Source organism: Oreochromis niloticus, linkage group LG14 (assembly GCF_001858045.2).
Source record: "Oreochromis niloticus isolate F11D_XX linkage group LG14, O_niloticus_UMD_NMBU, whole genome shotgun sequence".
NCBI lineage: Eukaryota > Metazoa > Chordata > Actinopteri > Cichliformes > Cichlidae > Oreochromis > Oreochromis niloticus.
The window spans coordinates 39,251,936-39,271,118 of NC_031979.2; the positions used below are offsets into that span (position 1 = coordinate 39,251,936).

Below are 19,183 nucleotides of genomic sequence, written 5' to 3' on the forward strand. Positions count from 1 at the left end.
CTCTAAATTTGTGACACGCCATTTCCTCTCCAGCTTACGAGTCATCTGCTTGTGGTATTACAGTACTGAATACTGAAGGGAAGTTGATGAGCAGCGTTCATACATAAGTGTCACTGCCCTCTAATGTGTGACGGCAGTATGAAGGGCAGCACTGACACTAATTGTGTGTGTGCTGCAGGGTGCCCAACGTGGCTGGGATGGTGTTTTTCATGTGGATTATGACTATTATTTCATAACATTTTTTCATCCAATTTCATTACAGCCGGTGTGAGTACAACGGTTTAAAGGAGGGAAGTAACAAGGAGTTCTAACATTTACTAGAATCTAACCAATCTTTACACAGATTCCTTTAAACAAATGAAAGGAACAGAGTGATAAGAAAGAGACACTTAAAAATTCTTTGACCCTTTGATCACTGGACACTAAAACAATGAAACATAAACTTTAATTTAAAGTACTGAGAACCAAAAGTGATATTTTAGGATTGGATTTTATTAGTTTTAACTGAATTCTATCCACATATTTTGGTTGACTTGAACAGAAGATTAGACAATAACTTCATCTTCCTATGTTTTCTTCATGTTTGATTTCATTAACATTGCTTAGTTTTTCCTGAATATCCCAGTCCTATGGGTGAACCTCTGGAGCATCCTGGACCTGATCTGCTGCAGGTTCATGCCATAGATGATGGGATTGACGAGGGGTGGGACCACCAGGAACTGAGCAGCCAATGCATTCTGCAGTGCCTTCATTGTACTGCCGCCACTGTAACGAGAATACATGGTATCAAACATCAGTGAGGTGGTGAAGAATAGCAGTGTGATGAGGTGTGGCAGACATGTCTGCATGAATTTCCTGCGGTCGGCTTGAGATCTGATGGCAGCTTGTATCAGGTGGACGTATGACACCATGATAAGTGTAGCCTGTGACAGGTGTGAAAATATCAACATGAAAGCATAGACATTGTTGATGGTTGAGTCAGAGCATGACAGTTTGACCACCTCCCAGTTAGTGCAGAATATCTTGGGGATGTGGCGTCTGCAGAGTGGCAGCCTGGCAGTCAGGACAGTGCCCACGGCCGTTTCAAAAACTGAGAAGCACCAGGTGAGCATCAGAAGCTGTGCCACCTTCTGAGCTGTCATCAGCATCCGGTACTGCAGTGGTTTGCAGATGGCGATGTAGCGGTCATACGCCATAACAGTGAGACCGGTGAACTCAGAGAAAATATAACTATAAGAGACAAACATCTGACCCAAACAGGCCGTGTACGTGATGACATAAGAGTTGGTCAGAAGGTCATGAAGCAGCTTTGGGTAGAAACTCGAAGCTCCACAGATCTCGTTAAAACAAAGGCTGCACAAGAAGATGTAGATCGGCTCGTGGAGCGTTTTATCCAGGCTGATGGTGATGATGAGGGTCAGGTTTACAGACACGGTGAAGAGGTACGACATCAGAGCGAAGGCAAAGTAGATCTGACGGTTTGCCAGTGAATTGTTCAGACCCTGAAGCACAAACACGATTTCAAAGTTATTCTCCATCCTGTAACGAGCTGCTAAAGGATCAGCAACTCTTCATCATGTCAGAGTTTAAGCACAAGCTGCACTGAGTCTGTATTCAGTTCAAAACTATTCTTTAAACAGAGCAACCATAGAAAAACACAAATTCTATCTAAAGGGAGGCAAGGAAAACAAAACTCAATGAATTTCACAGTGAAGGATGGGAACTTGAACTTGTTTCACTTCAGAAAGACTAAAAAGAGTTCACATTGAGGAGCTCATCCTGTACAAAAGTGAACCACAGTGACATAAAAGAGATCCACATTTAACCTCCGTTCTTCATGTTTTCTGACGTCATCTTCATTCAGATCTGCTTTAGACACTTAAAGAAGCTCTTAGATAAAGAAAAAAGGCTAGACAAAGAGCAGACATGATCTCAGGTGCCACCTTACCATCAGACATAGAAACATAAAGCACATGAGGACCTAACCTTAGTTTTTAATGTTTTCTTTTTTAAACAAAAACAAAGATCCAGCTGAGGTGGAATACAAAATTATAATTTTAACATCTTCAGAAACAACCTTATTTAATTGCTGTGATTTCAAAGGAAAAAAACTACTTTTAATCTTATGAGTAATTTATATACAAAGTTCTTTCTATTTCAACTGTCAGGTTGTCAAACAGGGAATCAGCAATTAAAACTGCACACAGCATTTCTGTCTTTACCTCTCAACATAAAAAGTCATTAATTAATACAATCAACAGTAAACAGATGAGGTTCTTTAAACATCTTAAGCTTGCAGCATGAGGAAAAGAAGCACTTCTGTGCAATAAAGCTGGACTCAGCGACTTATTTAATAAACAACAGAAACTGCCTGAGGCTCTGTCAGTCTGCTCTCACTGAGGTTAATGAAAGAGATTGTTATCACTGGAGTCAGAATCTGTTGCATCCTTAAGTGTGAAACAGTCAAATCACCAAAATGAAACCAAATTCACAAGTGAGAAAAACAACTTCAGGTCATCAGCACAGATTCCTCATCAACAAGAGCATGAAAGTCAAATGACAGCAGCAGTCATCCTGTAAGAGGGACAACAAACATCAGCTTCACAGAGCAGTGTGAAGGTGTCTGTGATCCACACGGGAAGCTGCTCTTATACACCTGACAAACGGACAGACAGGTGGAGAGAGAAATCTGCTGACATCACAGAGCTTGCTGAGGCCACGCCCTCTCCTCATGAAAATGCCCAATAATAGAAAAACAGAATTGTTAAATTCTGGGCAGCCAACTGTTCAACTGGGGCCCAAAACCTTTTATAGTAAAAGTTAAGTATTTAGAGTTTATTCCTGCAGATTCCAGGAAGGAATCAGTATAAGATTATGTACTAGCAACCACCACAACTGGCTTCATTAAATGTGGAGAAGTACTCTGATTCCCTCTCAAATGAAGGAACACCTTACCCTGTCTCTAAGTGAGAGGACAGCCCAAAAGTTGCACAACCTGAACCCTGCTGTATGCCAAGAGTGAACGAAACATCGATTCACTGATCCACACCACCAGGATATACAGCAATGACATTGGAAATGTAATCGGATGATAAAAAAGTGAGGGAAGGTAGTCAGAACTGAGGGAATCAAACTACTAGAAACACTTAGAAGGCAACATTGTAGACATAGAGGACAGCTATAAGTACCTGGGGATCCCACAAGCAAATGGGAACCATGAAGAAGCCGCTAGAAAAGCTGCAACCACCAAGTACCTGCAGAGGGTCAGGCAAGTCATGAGGACTATCAACACCTACGCCCTGCCCGTGATCAGGTACCCAGCTGGGATAATAAGCTGGCCAAAGGAGGAGATAGAAGCCACTGACATAAAGACAAGAAAGCTCCTTACCATGCATGGAGGGTTTCACCCCAAGTCCAGCACCCTGAGGCTGTACGCTAAGCGGAAGGAAGGGGGCCGGGAACTGGTGAGTGTCAGCACCACAGTCCAGGATGAGACAACGAACATCCACAAATACATCACGAAGATGGCCCCAACCGACCGAGCGCTCAGTGAATACCTCAGGTAATACCCCAAGAAAGAAGAGGAAGAGGAGGCAGCATCATGGAAGGACAGGCCCCTGCACGGTATGTACCACCGGCAGATAGAGGAGGTGGCTGATATCCAGAAATCCTACCAGCGGCTGGACAAAGCTGGACTGAAAGACAGCACAGAGGCACTAATCATGGCAGCACAAGAACAAGCTCTGAGTACAAGATCCATAGAGGCTGGGGTCTCTCACACCAGGCAAGACCCCAGGTGCAGGCTGTGTAAAGATGCCCCAGAGACAATCCAGCACATAACAGCAGGGTGCAAGATGCTAACAGGCAGGGCATACATGGAACGCCATAACCAAGTGGCCGGCATAGTGTACAGGAACATCTGTGCCGAATATGGCCTGGAAGTTCTGAGGTCAAAATGGGAGATGCCCCCAAGGGTGATGGAGAATGACCGAGCTAAGATCCTGTGGGACTTCCAGATACAGACGGACAAAATGGTGGTGGCTAACCAACCGGACATAGTGGTGGTAGACAAACAGAAGAAGACGGCTGTAGTGATCGATGTAGCGTTTCCGAATGACAGCAACATCAGGAAGAAGGAACACGAGAAGCTGGAGAAATACCAAGGGCTCAGAGAAGAGCTCGAGAGGATGTGGAGGATGAAGGTAATAGTGGTCCCCGTGGTAATCGGAGCACTACTTTACTTTATTTATATAGCACATTTAATAACAATGAAATGTTGACCAAAGTGCTGTACAAAGATTAAAAAAAATAATAAAATTACACAGTACCAAATAACAACTAAAATCAATCAAAAATACCTGGTAAGTGATGACTAGGTAGATAGATAGGTAACTCTCATGCGGTGTTGAAAGCCAGTGAGAATAAATGTGTTTTAAGATGGGATTTGAAAAGACTGACAGTCGGGGCCTTTCTAATGTGGAGAGGTAAATCATTCCACATTTTCGGCGCCACAACCGCAAATGCCCGGTCACCTCTGTGAACCAGCCTCGACTTAGAAGCGGCCATGAGCGAGAGATCACTTGATCTTAGAGCTCTAGGGGGTATATATGGCTGCAGTAAGACAGACAGAGATTCTGGAGCCTGACCGTTCAGAGCACTCGGTGCGGTGACTCTCAAACTAGGCGAGTGGCTCCAGCAGATCCCGGGAACAACATCGGAGATCTCTGTCCAGAAGAGCGCAGTCCTAGGAACGGCTAAGATACTGCGCAGGACCCTCAAGCTCCCAATATACGCACGTATATATGTGTATATATATATATATATATCTATATACACACACACACACACTAGGGGTGGGAATTTAATGCGCTAATCGTGATTAATTAATTTGAAAAAAAAAAAAAACATGTTAAAAAAATGCATTTATTCACACTTTGCCTTCCAAGCAAAGGGGAACTTTTGTCAATATGTGACCAATTACACTAATGCACACTATTACACTATTGTTAGGACTAATCAGAGGCAAATTTCATTTCCAAAGACTAGCCAATGGAAGCATTGATACAAGTGTGGTTTAGCGCAATCTGTGCAAAAAGAAGTTTGCATACCACTGAAGCACTTCAACCTTATGGTACCAATTAAATGCAAAACAGCAAGCACAGAAACTGTGGCAACTGTTAGCGCTAGCAGTTCCAGTTTGGCAGCCCAAACTTGATGAAATACAAGAGGTCACAACCAAACCAAAAACCAAATGGTGGACACCAGAGGTGACACGAGCCACCAAGCTGAAGAAGGAGTCCTACCGGGCTTGGTTAGCCTGTGGGACTTTGGAGGCAGCTGATAGGTACCAATAGGCCAAGCGGAACATGGCTCGGGTAGTGGCTGAAGCAAAAACTCGCGTAACACTGATGAAGTGCTAAAGAATTAATACACGTCAGGTATTAAACGGAATATTGGGCTATTATTAATCAGAAGGTTTAGGAACGGCTACTAGAGCTGATGGTCAGTAGTTAATAAATACATACAACACAAAATACTTTTGCAGGTACCATGTATTTAAACAAAACCAAAGAAAAATAACAAGGAAAAAAAGGAAAACCTAAATAATCAAACCTGCTGCAGTGGTTCAATCAATCAAAAACCTAGTTAAGGTACATAAAGACAACTAAATAATCCTGTAGCTTATTTCAAGCAATATAGATTCTCGAGTCCAAAAATGTTCTCCATTAATAATACACAACAATATCAAAAACACTGGTCCACACTGTAGAGGACAAGTCAATGAATTTTATCTGAGTGTCCATGAGAGATATCCAAGCACTATTGTCCATAAACGGGGGGAATGATGTGTATGGTTGTGGAAATCAGTGTAATTGAATAATGAGTTCAGGGAGGGGGGCAGAGTGTCATCTTTGACAACTTCCTACCAGACCAGTGAAAGTGGAAGCTTCAATGCATAGGGATTCCTGCTCCTAGCCATTCGTTGGCTCGCCATCCCTTTAAACCCAAAAAGGGTCACCTGGTCTGTATTAATTAATGGGGCCAATAAGAAATCACAAACATAATAAGAAAATGTCAGCCAGTTAAGCTTAATACATTAAGTTATTCTTGTTCTTGTGTACACAATGACTCATAAATATATAAACAGTATATTTATTCGATAAAGACTTAACTAAACAGTTCAACTGCGATATACAGATTGCATAGCTTTAAAACATTTGCTACCCAACAAATATCAGTCAGACTCAAAACAATCCATCAAATTGTTTGGAGCATCAGCAGCCAATTAGCATCAGCTGCTAGCATCACAAACATTCAATTAAGAATTCAAACTCACCAATTCTGTTCCGTTCAGTGTACGATAACACTATATGGCTCTGGCTCACACTAGTCAGTGTCTAAGTCATATAATGCTATACTGGGTTTTAAAAATGCATTAAAAACAGGAAAATCAAGTGTTTGCAAATATGAACCTGCAACAGCTCTGTCACCTAGCTTGCCTCCACGCTTCTGATGGGAGAAAGCTGTGCCATCTGATTGGCTGAGCATAGTCATGTGATTGGAGTCATGTAAGGAAGATGTTGCGTTCAATGGCAAGAAAAGTGCATGAAACATGAAACAGATTTTACTCTGGGTTACACTTGGATGTCGGAGGAGTTTCGAGAGGCCATGGAAAAAGACTTTCGGGCTGCCTCGAAGAGATTCTGGCAAAGTGTCAGGCGATTCAGGAGGGGAAAGTGGTGCTCTACCTGCACTGTGTATAGTGCGGGTGGAGCGCTGCTGACTTCGACTGAGAAAATTGTCGGCCGATGGAAGGAATACATTGAGGACCTCCTTAATCCCACTGGCACGTCTTCTGTGGAGGAAGCAGAGTTTGGGGATGAAGGGGGTGGCCTGCCAATCTCCGGGGGCGAGGTCACTGAAGCAGTTAAACATCTCCCTGGTGGCAGGGCCCCTGGGGTGAATGAGGTCCACCCCGAGTTCCTGAAGGCTCTGGATGTTGTAGGGCTGTCTTGGTTGACACGTCTCTACAATGTTGCGTGAAGATCAGGGGCAGTACCTCTGGATTGGCAGACCGGGGAGGTTGTTCCCATCTTTAAGAAAGTGGACCAGAGGGTATGTTCCAACTATAGAGGGTTCACACTCCTCAGCCTCCCAGGAAACTCTATGCCAGGTTGCACAGAGTGAACCTCAGATACAGGAGTAACAATGTGGTTTTCTTCCTGGTCGTGGAACACTGGACCAGCTCTTTGTCCTCTCAAGGATACTTAAGGGTGCATGGGAGTTTGCCCAATCAGTCTACATATGTTTTGTAGACTTGGAGAAGGCATATAACCGTGTCCCTCAGAGTGTCCTGTGGGGGGAGATCAACAGGATCCTAAGAGCCTTCATCAGTAACTCAATGGGAATGTGGCATACAACATTGGAGGCCAACTTCAAGCCCATGGCACAAGTCACCATCAAGTGCAGGATCTACCAAGGAGATGCTCTTTCCCCACTGCTGTTCTGCATGGGCCTAAACCCCCTCAGTGAGTTCATTAAAAGGATTGGCTATGGATACCGACTATGGAATGGAGCAGTTGTCAGCCACCTTATCCACATGGATGACATCAAGAGACTTAATCACAAACAGGCCAATAAGGGTAGGGGAGGGTTTCTTTGATTCCACTCTGAGTGGAATGAACCTGGTTGATAGCCTAACCTTTTGTCCGGGTGTGTAAGTCGGTGCCGGGGTCCTATGACGGTCCGCCAAATGCTTGTTCCAGTCTGCCATGCGGAGTAGGGCGGCTCGTGTGGCTCTCCATGCGCGCCGACACCTCCAGACATGCTGCTGAACAGATAGCACAATATGCTCATCTTCGACGGTGGGAAACTGGGGTGGTTTGAAGCTCAGGGATGCCTCGAAGGGGGATATTCCAGTGGCCGAGGAGGTGAGGCTGTTATACGCATACTCAATCCAAGGGAACTGTTTGCTCCAGGTGGTCTGGTGGGTGGAGGCCACGCATTGGAGGGCCTCCTCAAGCTCCTGGTTGGCCCACTCCATTTGACCGTTTGACTGTGGGTGAAAGCCGGAAGAGAGATTGACCTCAACTCCCAGGATGGAACAGAACCAATTCCAGACGTGGGAAGTGAACTGCGGGCTTCTGTCAGAGAAGATATCAGTGGGGATCCCATCGAGACGGAAGATGTGGGTTGTTAGGAGTCGGGTGGTTTCCAGAGCGGTGGGGAGCTTAGGGAGGGCGACACAGTGTGCTGCTTTAGAAAAACGGTCGATAATGGTAAGAATGACTGTGTTACCTGAAGAAGGCGGCAAGCCTGTGATGAAGTTGATTGTAATATGTGACCAGGGTTGAGCTTACCGTCTTGCTTTTAGGAGAGCACGACCCCCACCCCCGAATCTGAAGCGTACACCTCCAGGATGAACTGCAGACCGATGTCCGGTTGAACAAGTTTGGGTGCAGAGCCAAAACATTCCTTAACCCTCTGGGGTCGCCGGACGCGCCGGCGCGTCAAAATCACATGACCAATTTAAGACGACACAGCTACAAGATGCAGCGACTCAGAGTCTCCATTTCAACTTGGGTCGAAAGTGCGGACTTCAAACTATATACCAGTTTTTGAATTGTGTCGATGGGCCAAGTAAAACCAGAGTTATAATAGAAAATACACGCGATGTTTTTTTCTGAACAATACAGCGGTGTTTACAGCGGGAAGAACGGGAAGAACGGTAAAAACGGCGTTTTCTACAGACAGCGCTAGCAAACACTCTCTGCTTGCGAGTGAAAAAAGAAAAAGAAAAAACACTCCTTCCCTATTGGTGTTAGAGTTTACCATGTTAGCCAATCAAAAAAATGATATGGCAACATGTGACATTTGGTTGTTTAGGGAGGAGGGGAAGTTTTTAGGAGTGACACCCGCGACGGAAAGCGGGCGAGCGAAAAAAAGAGAGAGAGAGAGTTTTCATATGTCAGACATTAGTGACGTTTAGTGTGTTTGGAGGCTGTAGTTAGTTTGTTGTGTAGTTATTGTTTTGTATTGTGTGTCAGTTATACTGCTGAATTTCATATTTTCTCCAAAAAAAGCCGTCAAAGGTGGATTCCAGTGTAAACACTGTTCCCACGTGGAAAACAGGACTGTTGCACCTCCTGCAGTCAGACCTGCAGGGTTTAGGCCTGTGGTGTTCTCCTCTGTCTTATACTGAACACAAACTACATTTTTTGGACTGGCACAAATAATTTGTGTGCCTTCTTATTTGATGCAGCACACCTGATTGTTCTGTAAATAGATTTAAATGGTTATATAAAAAACGCCTGAGGCCTTGGCTGCATTTTTAGGTAAATAGTACCATATAACTTTGTTGTTTGCAAAACTTGTGCATAATTTTTAGAAATGTACAATTTCTATTTGCATTTCAAGTTATGAAAATGATTCGTTAAACATGTTTGTGGGTTTTACAGTAAAAAATATAACTTTTTCTACTCGGATTTTGAATTTTTTGTCTGAATTTAGATCAACTGTGCTAATATAGTATACCAAAATGAAAAAATAACTCAAATTTCAGATATTTGAGGTTGTGCTGAAAATAATGATACCAAACAAGGCAAGATAAACATATTTTAAAGGTGAAATATAGAAGTAAAATCAAAAGTAGTCAAAAACGGCCAATTATACCCTGGACCCCAGAGGGTTAATTCAGATCAAACTGAGGTTATTGTACTCGGCCCTGAAAATCTTAGAAATATGGTATCTAAGCAGATTCTTACTCTGGATGGCATTACCTTGGCCTCCAGTAACACTGTGAGGAACCTTGGAGTCATTTTTGACCAGGACATGTCCTTCAACGCACATATTAAACAAATATGTAAGACTGCTTTCTTCCATTTGTGCAACATCTCTAAAATTAGAAATATCCTGTCTCAGAGTGACGCTGAAAAACTAGTTCATGCATTTATTACTTCCAGGCTGGACTACTGTAATTCATTATTATCAGGATGTCCTAAAAACTCGCTGAAAAGCCTTCAGTTAATCCAAAATGCTGCAGCAAGAGTCCTGACAGGGACTAGAAAGAGAGAGCAGATTTCTCCTGTTTTGGCTTCCCTTCATTGGCTTCCTGTTAAATCCAGAATTCAAAATCCTGCTCCTCACATACAAGGTCTTAAATAATCAGGCCCCATCTTATCTTAACCTCCTAGGACCTGGACATCACATTTTGGGTTATTTAGACCAAAATACTCAATTTGGGCCTGATATCCACTTACGAGGACATTATACTCCTACTGTTCTATCAAAATTTTAAACGAAATTTTACGAAAAACTGTAAGGAACAGGACTCCCTTACTACATTTATTTATATTATATTATCTGTATAGCACTTTAGAGCACACCTTTCACTTTATTAAAAGCACCTTATCAAGCACTTTATTTAGCATTGCACTTTAAGCATGGATTTGCACAGTAAAACATTTGCACACAAGAAGTTTAATTATTTATTGACTATTTATTGGGAATTTTAAAATCAGTTGGTAGCCTTGTTTCAGATCCTGCACAGCTGCTCCTCATCAAGGAATGTGGTGGTTGTCTGTGAGGAGAGAGGAATGGTGATTGAGATTGTGATTAAGGTTTACCAGTAAGGAAAACTAATGCAAATGTGTGTGTGGGAAATCTAGGAATACAAGTGGTGCAAATAAGTGTTTGTAAGATATGATTACTCACCTTTCTTGCCCGTGTCCTCTTCAAGGTGTTTGGGCAAATGTGTCCCTGGGGGTCCAGACACCATTTAAAGGTTCCGGGAGAGACCATGGGTCAAGAGAGAGTGGTGAATCTTTTTGTGATTGGGTTTTTGGGTTTTTATAATATTGGGTTTGGTGTTGTGGAATTAAACAAATTATTTTACCGCTACAATATAATCTACAGTATTAATATTGCATTAACAATATAACATATAGCTTTAAGACGGCATTAAGACGTTTAAACATACTAACACCATATTAACCTTTATTACAGATGCAGTTATGACCATATTCTACACACATTGCAGTTCTGTGCTTATTAAAAGAGTTGAAGCTCAGTCAATTAATTGAAGGTCAGAAGCTTTGTTTGGTGCGATGTCCAGACAATCTATTGTGTAAGTGACGTGGAGCTGTAGAAGGTAAAATTGAGTACACGCTTACAAAACACACATACCACATATGATCTAGAAACAGGCCTGAGCAAAAAGGCCTGAATGTATTCAGCAACCTGCTGCGTTGGAGTTTGCTTAGTAACAGGTGACAGAAGAAGAGGACAAGTCCATGGGGACCTCAAAGGCCTGAGACCATCGCCTTATTTGGAAGGAGATGCCAGAAACAGGAACTTCTGTGTCTGCATTTATCTCTTAAAATTGCTCATTGTCTATAAAACATACAAATAATGTTCTTAAGATGCAAATTATGTTCTTGTAAACGCAAGAGGGGGCGTAATAATACCCTGATGTTATAAAAGCAATCTGAAGTGTATTTTTTGGGCGGAGATCTACAGCTGATGTTGCAGTGTTCATCTCCCCACGCGTGTGTTCATTAAAATCATTGTTTGATCCAACCGTTCTGGACTATTATTGTTTTATACTCCTTCTCAATATTTGAAACCCGTAACAGTGTAAAATTAAAGTGTGAAATATTTATTAATATAAAAATGTGAAATGTATTTATGTATTTATTTATTCAAATTGGTATACTGTATACTGTGGTGGAAGGTTGGGATTTAAGAATTTACCTGAGAGTGGAATAATGGTTTAGTCTGTGACAGCTGAACATATTTAAGGCTGCCGGTTGTTCAGTTCAGTTCATTTTATTTCAAACATGTGCCTTCACAGTCATTACAAAATATCATTCCATTATTTGTTTGAAAAGGAGTAGGCAGAAGTATTTACTTATTTGTCCCTACCCCCTCAAGTTTTGCCTGTCATTCATTTAATTTTCTTTCTTTACAGGAAGAGATAAAAAAGAACTGTGCTGCGTGCAGGCTTCCTGTTGAGTCTGCACAGAGTGTAACTTCCCCATTTAAGCTGAATACTGAAAGAGCAAACACATTTAGATAATGAAATGTACTTTTAAGCACAACATAATAAAAATCCCAAAATCCTGAAATCCCTTGACAATTGGCATCCTCAAAGAGTGACCTTTGTCCTTTAGATGCAGGTGGACTGCTGAGTCTTGTCCCGTGGAGGTGGCTCTTCTATGTTGTGCCATGCGTTTATGAAGTGGCTGTTTGGTCTCTCCGATGTAGAGGTCCGGGCATTCCTCACTACACTGTACACCACATTGTTAAGTGTGTGTTTAGGAGTTTTGTCTTGGGCATGAACCAGTTTTTGTCTGAGTGTGTGGCTGGGTCCGAAGGACACTGGGACGTCGTGCTTGGGGAAGACTCTCCTGAGTTTCTCTGATAAATCTGCTACATGAGGGATGATGTTGTTCTGTTTGTCCTCCTGATCCTCCCTCGTTGGTCTCTGACCTTCTCTTCTCTGCATCTTTGCTGACTTGATGAAAGCCCAATTAGGATAACCGCATGTTATCCTAATGAGCTTCCTTTACATGTGTGTGTTCCTTCTTTTTCCCTTCAGGCTTAGAGGGAACACTTTCTGCCCGAGGTTGTAGGATCCTGATTACTCCAAGTTTGTTTTCCAGAGGGTGGTGGGAGTCAAAGAAGAGGCGCTGGTGTGTGTGTGGGCTTCCAGTAAACTTCAGTGTTGAGGTTTCCGTCCTCCTCAGTGCGCACGGCACAATCCAGGAATGGCCAAAGGTTATGCTTTGTGTCTTCCCTGGTGAACTTTATGTTCTTATCCACAGTGTTGATGTGAGCAGTGAAGGACTCCACTTTTTGGGTTTTGATTTGTATCCAGAGGTCATCAATATATCTGTACCAGTGGCTGGGTACTGTCCCTTTAAAAGATCCAAGAGCCTTTCTGGCACATCCATGTTTGTGTCTGTAGAAACCCTCGTTGTATTTAAAATATGTGGGGGTAAGGCAGAGGTCTAACAGTGTGCAGGTCCGATCGTGGTGTTTTCTAAGCAGGGGTTTTCTTGTACTTGTTTTCTGACAGTCTCCACTGCCTCTGTTGTAGGTATGCAAGTGAAGAGAGAGACCACATGAAAGGACACCATGGTATGATCTGGGTCAAGTGTAAGTTTCTGGACCTTGTTGGTGAAGTCGTGGACTTTTTGATGGGATGGGGGTGTTCCCCAACAGGGGAGCTAGGATGGTGGCAAGGTGTTTAGAGATGTTGTAGGTGGCTGAGTTTATGCTGCTGACAGTGGGTCTGAGTGGGACCCCTTTGTGGATCTTAGGAAGTCTGTAAATACAGGGTATGGCATCCCCTGGGTACAGACGGTGGTATGTAGGGCGGTCAATCCTTTTCAAGTTTTTGGAGGCAACTGATAACTTTCTTTTGTAGCTGCTTGTGGGGTCTCGTCTTCAGGCTTCATAGGTGTTGTTGTCACTGAGGAGTGTAGTAATTTCCATGTGATAATCCGTTGTGTTGAGAGCAACAGTGCACCTCCCGTTGTCAGCTGGTAGTATGGTGATGTTATGGTCTTTGCTCAGGGATGTGACGGCCTTCTTTTCTTGTACTGTGAGCTTAGACAGAGGGACTTTAGCACTGGAGAGGGTGGCTCAACCCTTCATCCTGATTTGTCCTGCTCCCACCCGCAGGGGCAAGAGGGGAATTAATTATCATCTCTAATTTTACTGTACACAAAAAATGGCATGATCAAAAGCATTATATAAAAGCATTCATCATTATACAGGCGCTGTATAAATAAACATGAATTGAAAATTGAACTGAATGCTCAAACTTTGGACCACAACATTTTATGGCACATTGGAGAAGTTTATGACTTGAGATGGAGTGACAAATGAATTAAAAATAAAAATTATGCTTAAATTGTTTTTCTGAGTTATAATTTAAAAGCCATCTAGTTTTGTTCTATTTGAAGTAGACTATCCACTGATATTTCTGTTTTTGTGGTACAGCCTGTGATATCTGCTTGATCCTGCATGAAAGCTAAATCGAAATAGCATTTCTTCAAGAATTTCTTCTTTAAAGGAATTAATTTATTTGTCGATGTTTTGAAAATACACTATATATTATTTAGAAATGGTCACACTTCTTATTTTAACAAGCCAATATGATCTGTCCCAAATTACACATCCTGATTTATTTTGATGGTAAGAAAGAACAACAAAAATTTCAAGCTTTTCACATTTAACATTCATTTGTAAACATTGCCACAGATTTCTGTGTGCAAAACCAACAGCATGAAAGTGGATTGATATACAGTTTTTGAAAATATATTGTGGGATTAAAGAAATTATTTTACTGCTATTATTCATAACTATCATCATTACCATTGCATTAATAACATAATCTACAGCATTGATATTGCATTAAGATGTTTAAACATATTGGCACCCAATTAGCCTTTATTACAGGTGCAGTTATAACCACTTTAAACTGTTGAGTTTAAATTTACAATCTTAAATGCTTTTGAATGCTTTTTTATAATCTTAAATGTTTAGATGCGGATTACATTGCATTATATAACAAAGGCCTAACTCTGAGTACACTCAAACAAACAACCTTCATTTGTCACATACACAATTATACAGAGTACAACACGTAGTGAAATTCTTGTGTCCGAGCTGCAGACAGGCTGCAGACATAGCCGCGCCATTCCAGGGCTTTGTTTTTAGCATGAGGGGTCTAGCCAGGACCCTTACTGGATACCGGGTGGGAATCGAACTTGTGACTCCCGCTCCGAAGGTGTGTTGTCTTACCACTACACTATCCAGTTTATTTACTAGCCAGCACTCTGTGCCAAAGTAGAGAGGAAACTGCATGCTTTTGCAGAGCGTGCTTGCGAAAGTGAAACTAAGCAGAGTATGAGTGATGTGGAGCTTAGAAGGTTAATCTTACAGTAAAATAGTAGCTGAGCAAAGGCCTGAGTGTGTTCAGCAATCTGCTGCGTTTGAGTTTGCTTGGTAACAGGTGACTCAGAATAAGTCAGGAAGTATACTTCTGCAATGTCTTTGTTTCCTCTGTAAAGTGTGCATTTTTTGGGTTGTTATTTTGAGGAGCTGTTTGAATGATGCTATTTGAATAACCAGGTTATTCATTATTATCTTTTATTCATTTATATCTTTTGATTAAGCTTTTAATAGAGGTTCTTGATTAAAACATTTATTCAACATATTACATATATAGTTTCAGTTAGGTTATTACACATATTAGGATGAGCCTCTGTTCTGGTGAAAGGTCAGAAGCTTTAGGTGGTGAGATGAGACAGAGTTCGTGTGAGGTCGAGACACACGCATACACACACACATACACAGTAGTTAGACTCAGGGGAGGCGAGAGTTCAGATAATAGTTTATAAGCTTGCAACTGCAAAATTGTGTCTGCATAAGTGAGAGTGTGCCTTAAGACGCGCTGTTGATGTTCCAGAAGATAAGCAGAGTACGGCAGCTACAGGAAACACCTGGCTTGGAGAGGAGAAAATGTTCTTTTTAAATGTGTCACAAGTCATCAACAGAACATTTTTGGTTTTGAAAATGCATGTATTGTATCTGTGTTGACGTAAAGAGGGGGCGTCATAAATCCTACCCTGATGCTATAAAACAATTGCTGTGTAGTTTTTGGGCGGAGATCTACAGCTGGTGTGTGCAGTGTACATCTCCCCACGCGTGTGTTCATTAAAATCATCGTTTGACCAAGCTCTTCTGGACCATCATCCAGGTCATCGTAGTCTAAGGAGCTTGGAAAGAAAAGCGTCTGGACTTCTTTAAGTTGCTTGAAGACGTTTCACCTCTCATCCGAGAAGCTTCTTCAGTTCTAAGGTCAAATGGTGGAGAGTCCCAGATTTAAACCCAGTGGGAGTATCCCCCCAAGGAGGGACAAAGGACCCCCTCATGATCCTCTACCTAATCACATGAGCCAAGGTGTGAAAGTGGGTGTGAGTCCCAATCAGCCAGGGTTTCGGGTGAGCTCATTGTTAAACCTGGCCCCACCCTATCATGTGATTTCGTGAGGTCAGATGGCCCAGGATGTGAGTGGGCGTTAAGGCGTCTCTGAAGGGATCTCAAAACTGGATTATAGATGGCAGATAGTTGGTGTCGAAAACATAGTGAGCAGGAAGCCTAGGTCATAACTCCGGCTCACTGAGAGAGAGAAAGAATGTGAATGCTTAGTTTGGAGGGGGGCTGAAGCTATAAGAATGTGAGAAATGGTCAGACACTTTGAGATTTTGCCAGACACCCTCCTGTGCAAATTTCCCGTCCAGACATTTGTAATGCTCAAAATGTTGTATGGAATAAAGAGAACTGTTGATTGAGTATTAAACACCGAGTGTTGTTCTTCCTTCAGCCCGAGGATCAAAGAGTTTGGGTTTTTAACAGAGAACAAGGTAAATACAAACTCTATGATTAGCAGGTCTAACAAGAGGCCACTTGTTTGCTTGCTTGCTTTCTTACTGCTGGTCTGATTGTCATCAGGTGGGAGTCCAGGGAGGAGCCAGGAAGACTCCACCCAGAGGAGGAGAGCAGAGGCTGTGGAATTTTAGTCTGACTCACCCAGATCATGACATTCGAGCCTTTTCAAATCCAGACAATCCACGTGGACTTTTTTTCTCAAGTGTTTTATAACTGTGGTGAAATCGATTTTGTGACTGCGGAATTGCGTTGATGATTTCTGGCCTGGAGTTCTCTCTCATCTTGTTTTAATCTCTCTATGAATAATTTTGTAAGGACAACAGATACGTTATTGAAACACGAGTAAACACTGTAGCTTCATGTTTGCTGATCAGTTTTCTTGTATTTTGACATGTGACCTGAGGTTTGTATTTTACTGTTGTTGTTCTCTTTACTTCCTGATAACACGCCTCAGCCAACTTATCTGAGGAGTCTTCAGAAAAATCAACACCCAGAAACTTTCTGAGGTAAAAAAAAATCTCCAGGAACTTAATGCTGCTGTTATAAAACAGCAATCAGAGAATAGAAGCACAATTTACTCATCAGAGAAAAGTAAAAACAAGCTTTGTGAATGATCCATGTTGATGATGCAGCTCTCAGATGTTACAAGCAGGTGTATTTGGGAAAACTATCCAATAAAATAAATGCAGAAATGTAAGCTCTGTGATCTTCATCTAAACTTCACCATATCACGCTCAACTCACCTGGCCTGATGTTGTTGGGCTATGGTTTTCATGGTAACACATCCAAAAAAGACCCACTCAGGGGCAGATTTATTCAGTGTAAACCAGGTTTAGTTTTACTTCTTTATTAGTTCAGAGAATCGGTGATGTTCATCAAACAGGATCTCTCGGCAGGAAGCCCATCAGCTGATCCTGGTGTCTGGGTTTGATTTGTTTCATGTGGTCTGTGAGCAACAGAGTTTCAAATACAGATTTGAGTTTTCGTTCTGCAAAGGGCGTCAGAGTCTCAAAGGCACAAGTGTTGAGCCTTCTCAAACTGTTTAGAGGTCCAAATCTTTTTGCTCTTCCTGCGCCACAAAACTGCTCGCCTCATATTGAACCAAAATGAGAAAAATAGTTTGTTTTTTGTAGACACTCTCTTTGTTTTTGACTAATTTTAATGAGTATGTTTGTTACCAGTGTTGGGCAAGTTACTTTGAAAAAGTAATTAATTATAGTTACTAGTTACTTCTTCAAAAAAGTAACTGAGTTAGTAACTGAGTTAAAAGATTCTAAAAGTAAATAATTACTTCAAAAGTAACTATTGCGTTACTTTAAAAAAAAAAATGTTTACCCCTCTGGGGTCCAGGGTATAATTACCCATTTTAACCACTTTTGATTTTCTCTCCACATTTTACCTTTAAAAACTATTTGCTTTGCCTTGTTTGGTATCATTCTTTTCAGCACAACCTCACGTGTCTGAATTTACAGTTATGTTTTCATTTTGACATACTGTATTAACACAATTGATCTAAAATCAGGCAAAAAACTTAAAATCTGAGTAGAAAAAGTGATATTTTTTACTGTAACAACCACAAACATGTTTAATGAATCATATTTCACAACTTCAAATGCAAATATTAATTGTCAATTTTAAAATCCTATGCACAAGTTTTGCAAACAACAAATTTATTTGCAGCCATTTACCTTTTACCCTTTTTTTAAATAACCATTTCAAACTATTTACAGAACAATCAGCTGTTCTTCAATAAGATGCCACAAATTATTTGTGCCACTCCAAAAAATTCATTTCTGTCCACTATAAAGGAGAACATCACAGCCTGATACCTGCAGGTCTGACAGCAGCAGGTGTATCAATGCTGTTTCTACCTGGAGACAGCAGTCGCCTCATTGTTCTGACACACAACACAAAACTATCCACAACACTACACACTAACTACACAAGACAACACATTAACTACACACAACAAATACGCTAAACGTCACAAATCTCACATCTCAGAACTCGCTCTCTCTCTCTCGCCGTCACTCCTAAAACTTCCTCGTCTTCCTAAATAAACAAATGTCATGTTGCCATATCAGTTTTTTGATTGGTCGACATGGTGCATTTTTCCACCAACACGAACGGGCAGTTTTTTGTTCAGTTTTTTTATTTTCTGCTCATAAGCAGAGAGTGCTTGCTAGCGCTGTCCTTAGACAGTAAACGTGACGAAACTGTTGAGGAAAAATAGTAACACGACCGCATTTTCTTGTTAGTAACGGTAACGGCGTTGTAATGATAGAAATAGTAATTAGTTAGATTACTCATTACTGATAAAAGTAACAGCGTTAGTAACGCCGTTATTCCCATCACTGATTGTCACTGTGTCAGAGTCACATCATCACAGAGGAACATAATCTGTTGAAAATCGAACACTGCTGTGCAGCCAACAATGCAAACCCCAGCAGTCGAGGCACATGTTAAACAGAAATGAATGAAGCCTGAACCAACGTGTTGTTGGTGGAAAAATATGAAGCAACTTTCTTACTGAGACAGGCAGCCAGCTGAAGCATCACACGTGCTTAACATGTGCTCAGTCTTCAGACACTGTTTCTTTGTGAATGTGAATGAATTTTTGTCGAGGTTTACTTTGTAGAGACACAACAGACAGCTCGGGTGGACTCGTCTGGAGTCCATCTCTAAAGCTGACATTGTTCTTGTTGAATTTGCAGTTAGTTTT

General features: G+C 41.6%; 1 protein-coding gene across 1 annotated transcript; it reads right to left on the reverse strand.

The window, feature by feature from the left end:
* Positions 1-533: 533 nt before the first annotated feature.
* LOC100712156 (putative gustatory receptor clone PTE03) lies at positions 534-1,538 on the reverse strand. The gene has a single exon (XM_003457812.5). The coding sequence runs from the start codon at positions 1,536-1,538 to the stop codon at positions 603-605; it is 936 nt and encodes a 311-aa protein (XP_003457860.1). The 3' UTR covers positions 534-602.
* Positions 1,539-19,183: the final 17,645 nt, after the last annotated feature.

Coding starts and splice junctions, on each gene's coding strand:
- LOC100712156 (XM_003457812.5), bottom strand. CDS start 1,538: ATGGAGAATAACTTTGAAATCGTGTTTGTGCTTCAGGGTCTGAACAAT.